The following is a 7500-nucleotide window of genomic DNA, read 5'->3' on the forward strand; positions in this document are numbered from 1 at the left end:
AACACACACACACACACACACACACACACACACACACTCTGACTGACTGATGGTAAATGTAGTTCTGGTTGTGTATCAGACGAAGGTTTTTAATCCTCTGTGCAGCCAGATGGGACAGGATGGGAGCATATGCACTCAGAAGTCTTTGATTAACAGCTGAGTTTTAGCTGAGAGAGCTGAGCTTCGTATTAATCTCTCTGCTAGACCCAATCGTTTGCAATAAGTTCTAATAAATCATTGTTCATTAGATCAGTTGATCAGGTAAACCCACACCAACAAGTATTCATATGCATCAGCTGATCATTTTTATAATCATTAAAAATCTGTGCTCCTTTTCCATTAGGAAGCGTATATAGCAGACCTGGATGCTAAAAGTGGTGCAAGTTTGAAACTCACTCTACTCAACCCTCGTGGACGCATCTGGACCATGGTGGCAGGCGGCGGAGCCTCGGTTGTGTATAGGTACAGTACTGATTAAGCGCTCTTTATTTTACTAACCAACATTATGGATGAATCAGAATCAGAAATACTTTATTGATCCCTGGGGGGTAATGGGGTTCGTTACTGCAGCTACTGCAACAAAAATAGTTACTGCAACAAAAATAGAATTCTTATATACACTAAGATAATATATACAAAAAATATAAATAGGATAAAATAATTAATTATTTTAAACCTTTAATTAATCCTTTAATTTATATAAATAAAAATATAAAGCTAGGATTTAAATAACTATACAGGTGAAGGTATTTTGTTGCACAGTGAGATTTGTTGTTGTACAGAGGAATATTTAAGTCTGATGGACACCGACTCCTATCTCTCACACACCATTCACGATCACTGACCTTATCCATAGCATGATTAAACAGCATCCACAGCCTGTCGAAGGCATTTTAAAGGTATGCTATTTGGGAAGATGCACCCAGCTCCCAGTGTTAAGTTTTTTTTTTAATGAAAATGAAGATCCCGTCCCCAAGGATGCCCAAAGGCAAAGATCTACAGCCAATGGGAAGAAAAAAAGTGTTGAATTTGTGGAAGCTTCTCCTGGAAGCTTCATGCACAGATGGAGTGTAAGCAGTTTCTCTGAAATATAGAAATAGCTGAGAGATGTGAGCCACGTGCTGGTGTCCATTAGAGCTGAACTGCATTAACCAGCTGTGTCTGAGAGAAGAGTGTCTGGAGGAATAAAGTTGGCTCTTAGTGATGGTGCTTTCTCGTCTCGCTCCATCTGTCAGGAGAGGAACTACGAGAGAGTGAGAGCACTAATTAGTCTGTGTGTGTGTGTTTGTGTGTGTGTATGCGAGACAGAAGAATCCTTTCTCTCTACATGTAAACAAATTTCACACCTTGATGTTTGTCTTTTAATAGACTCGCTCAATTATGTGGAAAGTTAACTGTGATAAAAATAACCTCATGTGTATTTGTGTTTTTATTGTGGCATAATGGTAATAACTTCTCTCCTTGGGGCTCTTATGTGAAAAATGATTGTTTACTTCCTGTCTTTATAGCGATACAATCTGCGACCTGGGTGGAGTTAACGAGCTGGCCAATTATGGAGAATATTCAGGAGCTCCAAGCGAGCAGCAGACGTACGACTACGCCAAGACTATCCTGTCCCTAATGACCCGCGAGAAACATCCCGATGGTACTTTCAAATCATATCAAACTCACTGCGAATCCTAAGCTACAACATGTGTAGGTTATCTGTATATGGATCTGAAAACGATCCCGATCTGAAAGTTTGCATTTATTTCAACCACGGATAAATTCAAAATTTTGCCTACCTCTAAAATTGAAAATGGAGAAAAGGATACTGACTCCACTGAGAAACCGATTTCCTCATCGCAAACTCATTTTTTTTTTTCCATTTGATCATGAAATCTATGTAGATCTACGTACTTCAGATGCCTTCAGACTACAACTTTAGAAGCGTCAGCCTTTCGAACAAACAAACATCTGTAGATTATCAGATAGCATGATGTTTTCATATTACTCTCTGATATATATTTATGTATATAAATGTTTGAATGATTTCTTGGTTCTTTCATGTAGGGAAGGTGCTGATCATTGGTGGAAGCATCGCAAACTTCACTAATGTAGCCGCAACCTTTAAGGTACGGAAAAATGTTTGATGCCACTCGGGAGAATCCCATTTTAATCAGTTCTGCCTTCACTGGAACCACATTAGGAAAAGATTGCTTTTATAATATAACCTCACATACAGGGTGGTTAGTTGTCTGGAAATAAGTAAGTGAGCGTTTTTGGTTAATCATGTAGGGTTAGATGCTGCCAAATAGATTACATTATCTGATGAACTTGCATGATGCAATCACCGGAATCTGTTCACAAAGCAACCTTTAATTGCTGTCTGGAGGTAAAGGATTTATCACAGAGGAGACGTGTAACAAAAGAAAATATAAAAAATTTATAAATAAATAATGGAATAAATTTAAACCCATACAAGAAGTTTGGATATGTTTGTGTAGGTGACCGTGAAAATCATTACTTGACATTACATCATTACATCATTACTAAATTCAGTTCATTTATATATTAGCTTTGTACTTGTGGACTCCAATCTTCATCACAGACCTCAGCCAAACATTATCTGATTATCTTTATCTTATCCGTTTCTCTTTATTTGGATGTGTCTGGGTTCATTAAGTCATAACCTCCTTTCTGAAGCCTGAAGCTGGAGTTTGGTGTTAAATAATTTTTTATTATCATAAAATGTAACAAAAATGTTCACCAGACATGTGATATTAATACTGCTTTAGCAAAAATTTGATGCACATTAATTTGATGTGTGTGTAATTGTTTTGTGTGTTTTAGGGTATCGTCAGAGCAATCAAAGACTACCAGGAGCCTCTGAAGGAACATGAAGTCAGCATTTTTGTACGACGTGGCGGTCCAAACTATCAGGAGGGTCTGCGAGTGATGGGTGAAGTGGGTATGTGTGTGTAGTTAGTAAAAAGCAAGAGGAAGAGAGATAAGGAGGGTTTTTAATGGAGCAGACTTTTAGAGTTTGGCTTGTTATGCCAAAGGTCAAAGCGGTAGAAAGATAAGAGATATTTTACTACTAGCTATTTTTGGAAATAAATACTTTTAAGTTTTTAGATAAATGAGCGATCCTGGTTTGTAACACACACACACACACACACACACACACACCTCACTGATTTCTGTGTATTTATGTGTGTTTGTAGGGAAGACCACAGGCATCCCTATTCATGTCTTCGGCACTGAGACTCATATGACAGCTATCGTTGGTATGGCACTGGGCCACCGACCAATCGCCTCTCAGCCACGTGTTGCTGCCCACACTGCCAACTTCCTGCTCAACACCAGCGGCAGCCCCTCGGTCTGTGTCTGTGTTTGTCTGTGTCCGTTTGTGTGTCAGTGTGTATGTCTGTGTGTATGTCTGTGTGTGTCTGTGTGTACAGTATCTCTCTCTGTCTCTCTGTCTGTCTCTCTGTCTGTCTCTCTGTGTGTGTCTTTCTCTCTGTCACTGTGTGTGTGTGTGTGTGTGTGTGTGTGTCTGGGTGTGTGTCTCTCTCTCTCTGTGTCTTTCTACATGTCTCTCTGCGTGTCTCTGCGTGTCTGTGTGTGTGTGTGTGACTCGGTATCTCTCTGTGTCTCTCTGTGTGTGTGTATGTCTCTCTCTCTCTCTCTCTCTCTCTCTCTGTGCCTCTCTTTCACTCTCTCTCTCTCTCTCTCTCTCTCTGTGCCTCTCTCTTTCACTCTCTCTCTCTCTCTCTCTCTCTCTCTCTCTCTCTCTCTCTCTGTGTCTTTATTGTTCTCTCTGTGTGTCTGTGTATGTCTTAGTCTGTGTGTATGTGTCTCTCTCTCTCTGTCTGTTTCTCACTGTGTGTGTGTCTCTGTGTATCTCTTCGTGTCTGTGTGTCTTTCTCTCTCTCTGAGTGTCTTTATTTTTTTACTATTTTTTTTTTTATGTTGACATGAAAGGACTTTTTTCACCACAGTCATGACCACAGCTGTCTGTCTATTCTGTCTATTCTGCATGTTTTTACTGTTTCAGTCTGCCCTCTGGAAAAATGGTCTATTTTTTTTTTTTCAAATGGTGCATTAGCAGTAAGCCACGCAGTAGCCTTGAGGACTCTATTAGCCTTGAGTTGATTCAAGGCTTTTCCTCAAGCATATGCGCAATATTACTTTTTATTTCATTTCCTTTTTTGCGGGTTCCTGAGGTCGCTCTGCTCTGTTGATAAATCAGTCTCTTGTTGCAAAAGATAATTATACACTGATATATTTTAACCAGTTGAGCCTTTCAATAAAAACAGTGGCTAATATTAATATAACAGTTATATATATATATATATATGATACATGGGCATTATCATGATGACCTATCATGGACACTTTAATTACACTTACCTCAATATAATAAGTAGATAATTGTTCAAATGTGTAAGTATTTTCTTTTCTATTTCCTTTTTCTTTAATTAAACACACACACACACACACACACACACACACACACACACACACACACACACAATTGACATTTAAATACAGTACTACTGGTTTGGCTTGCAAATTTGCTAAAAATTGTGATTGATATTCTGTCATGAAATGATTTCAAGTATCATGTAACTATATTATTTGTTATTCATCACAAATATGTTGTTGTGTTTGTGTTTTAGACTCCATCCTCCAGTAGAACTGCATCTTTCTCAGAAACCAAGAGTGGAGCAGAGTCTTCGCCTGCAAAAAAGGCTAAACCAGGGGCTCGGCCAGGTCTCTCTCTCTTTCTCTATATCTCTTTCTCACACACGCATTCACACACGCACACACACACTAACACAAACTCTCTCTCTCTCTCTCTCTCTCTCTCTCTCTCTCTCTCTCTCTCTCACACACACACAAACACACTCACACACACACACACACATTTTCACAAACACGGTCTCACACTTACTCACATGCTTTTTCATTCACACACATGCTTTTTCACACACACACACACACACACACACACACACACACACACACACACACACACACACACCTACACGAACGCGCATGAACAGAGTTGTTTTGTGGGCTTGTGCTCCCCCTACAGTCTTTTTAGTTTTTCCACAAACACTAGAACGTCATCATTTCATTTCAGTCTCATCAATTCCTAAACTTTTTATAACCTTTATAAACCTTTGAACTTTTACACTATCAGACATCCTAATATGACAATAGAATTTTTCAAATAAAAAAAATACATTATGCAACAATACACCTTTCTGTGATATGATCAAATATTATAATATAGTATTTTATGCATCTAACGGTTTGAATGGTTATATGCAGTGTTCAGTGTTTGTGTCTCAGTATCACTAGAATGTAGTAGCATCTATATAATATAGGATTCTGTAAAAATGTTCTTCCCCATTGCATACATTGTTATCAGATTATTGCAGAACCACTTTGTTTTTAGAATAAAAAATAGAAAAAAAAAGCTTAAATGCTCTTTACTTAATCTTTACATTGCTCTTTATTTTACTCTTTCTCTGTTAAGTAGTAAAAGTAATACGTTCTTGTGAGATGCTGCGATTTCTAGCCATTCAATAGATTGAATCTTGGTTGTGTCTCAAATCCTTCTCAATATTGTTCACTTTTCACTACACACCTAAGACATTTTTTTCCCATAAATGGCCAGTCAGCATGGCAGGAACATTTGTAAGATTTGAACTAAAAAATGTTTGCAATAATTAGGGCCCGAGCACAGATGGTGCGAAGCCCTATTGTTTTTGCTCGGGTTTATTATTATTTTATTATTTTATTTTTTTTAGCACACATTGGCCAATTGAGGTCCCTTAACATGCTCGAAAACTCTTGAAATTTGGCACACATGTCAGAGTCGGGCGACGCTAGGCCAGATCAGACAAAAGGTCAGACAAAGGTGTGTCTCTTAAGTGGCTCACTAGCGCCCTCGTTTGTCTAAAATGTGGGGTTTCATTTACCCCCAAATGGGTCAGTAACAACATAAAATAGTCCACTGATATTTACCCACTTGATGCACTTGCCCACCGTTCATTGTTTTCTGTGAGGCACCGTATAGCGATTAAAAAAACGTGCGAGGGCCCGCCATCGCTGCTTGCAGCTATATTTTATTTTATAATTTAAAAAATATATGTATGAGTAATGAGGGGGGCATGGTGTCTTAGTGGTTAGCACGTTTGCCTCACACCTCCAGGGTTGGGGGTTCGATTCCCGCCTCCTTGTGTGTGTGGAGTTTGCATGTTCTCCCCGTGCCTTGGGGGTTTCCTCCGGGTACTCCGGTTTCCTCCCCGGTCCAAAGACATGCATGGTAGGTTGTTTGGCATCTCTGGGAAATTATCCGTAGTGTGTGAGTGAATGAGTGTGTGTGTGTGCCCTGAGATGGGTTGGCACTCCGACCAGAGTGTATTCTGCCTTGATGCCCGATGACGCCTGAGATAGGCACAGAGAAGTTTGGATAAGTGGTAGAAAATGAATGAATGAATGTATGAGTAATTTTTTAAAGCTGTTTTTTTTCCATCTGTAGTGAAGGCCACCTCTCTGTTCAGCATGCACACGAAGGCCATCGTGTGGGGCATGCAGACTCGTGCCGTACAGGGAATGCTGGACTTCGACTATGTGTGCTCTCGTGAGCAGCCCTCAGTAGCAGCCATGATCTACCCCTTCACGTACGTGTCCTGTACTCCGAACCACACAGAGGTTGGGTACTTTCTTGTGTGAAACATGATGGCTAGGTCTTCTTAGCTTCTTTTTTTTTTTTTGCAGTGGAGACCATAAGCAGAAATTTTATTGGGGTCACAAAGAAATATTATTGCCAGTCTACAAAAACATGTCCGATGCCATGCAGAAACATCCAGAAGTGGACGTCCTGATTAGCTTTGCCTCTCTCCGTTCTGCCTTCGACAGCACTATGGAGACCTTACAATACCCACAGGTAGGCAAACCTTGCTACGGACACAGAAAACACAACCTCCAATATAAACTGCAATATTAATGCAATTTTATGCTAGATCTCCTGAACACTAGTTCACGATTGGTTTGAATATGAATCTAAGTGTCGGCTTTTCCCGTATTTCAGATTCACACTATCGCTATTATAGCCGAGGGAATCCCTGAAGCTCTGACACGCAAGATCATTAAGAAAGCAGATGAGAAGGCGGTCACAATCATCGGGCCTGCGACGGTAAACCTCAAAAACTGTTATATACAAACTCTTCTTCTGTATATCAATTATCAATGAATTTAAGGGGTTTGCTAAGATCTGAGATGTTTTTTATTTATGTGTGAGGTATGTTTGTGTCTTAGGTTGGAGGAATAAAGCCTGGGTGTTTTAAGATCGGTAACACGGGTGGAATGCTCGACAACATCCTGGCATCGAAGCTGTACAGACCAGGAAGCGTGGGCTACGTCTCACGCTCTGGGGGGATGTCTAATGAGCTCAACAACATCATCTCCCGCACCACTGATGGAGTTTACGAAGGTGTAGCC

At 39.9% G+C, this 7500-nt stretch overlaps 1 protein-coding gene across 1 annotated transcript in view; it reads left to right on the plus strand.

Annotated features, from left to right (window-relative positions):
* Positions 1–7500, plus strand: part of aclya (ATP citrate lyase a) — a 27708-nt gene that overhangs the window by 13584 nt on the left and 6624 nt on the right. Inside the window, exons 8-17 of the mRNA XM_027161063.2 lie at positions 344–462; positions 1509–1645; positions 2053–2114; positions 2833–2950; positions 3207–3361; positions 4665–4758; positions 6539–6680; positions 6778–6946; positions 7091–7195; positions 7318–7500. The exon at positions 7318–7500 is cut by the window's right edge and continues 14 nt beyond it. Coding sequence (XP_027016864.2) covers positions 344–462; positions 1509–1645; positions 2053–2114; positions 2833–2950; positions 3207–3361; positions 4665–4758; positions 6539–6680; positions 6778–6946; positions 7091–7195; positions 7318–7500 — 1284 coding nt within the window. The remainder of the gene's footprint in view (positions 1–343; positions 463–1508; positions 1646–2052; positions 2115–2832; positions 2951–3206; positions 3362–4664; positions 4759–6538; positions 6681–6777; positions 6947–7090; positions 7196–7317) is intronic.

The sequence above is a fragment of the Tachysurus fulvidraco genome, chromosome 15 (genome assembly GCF_022655615.1).
Source record: "Tachysurus fulvidraco isolate hzauxx_2018 chromosome 15, HZAU_PFXX_2.0, whole genome shotgun sequence".
NCBI lineage: Eukaryota > Metazoa > Chordata > Actinopteri > Siluriformes > Bagridae > Tachysurus > Tachysurus fulvidraco.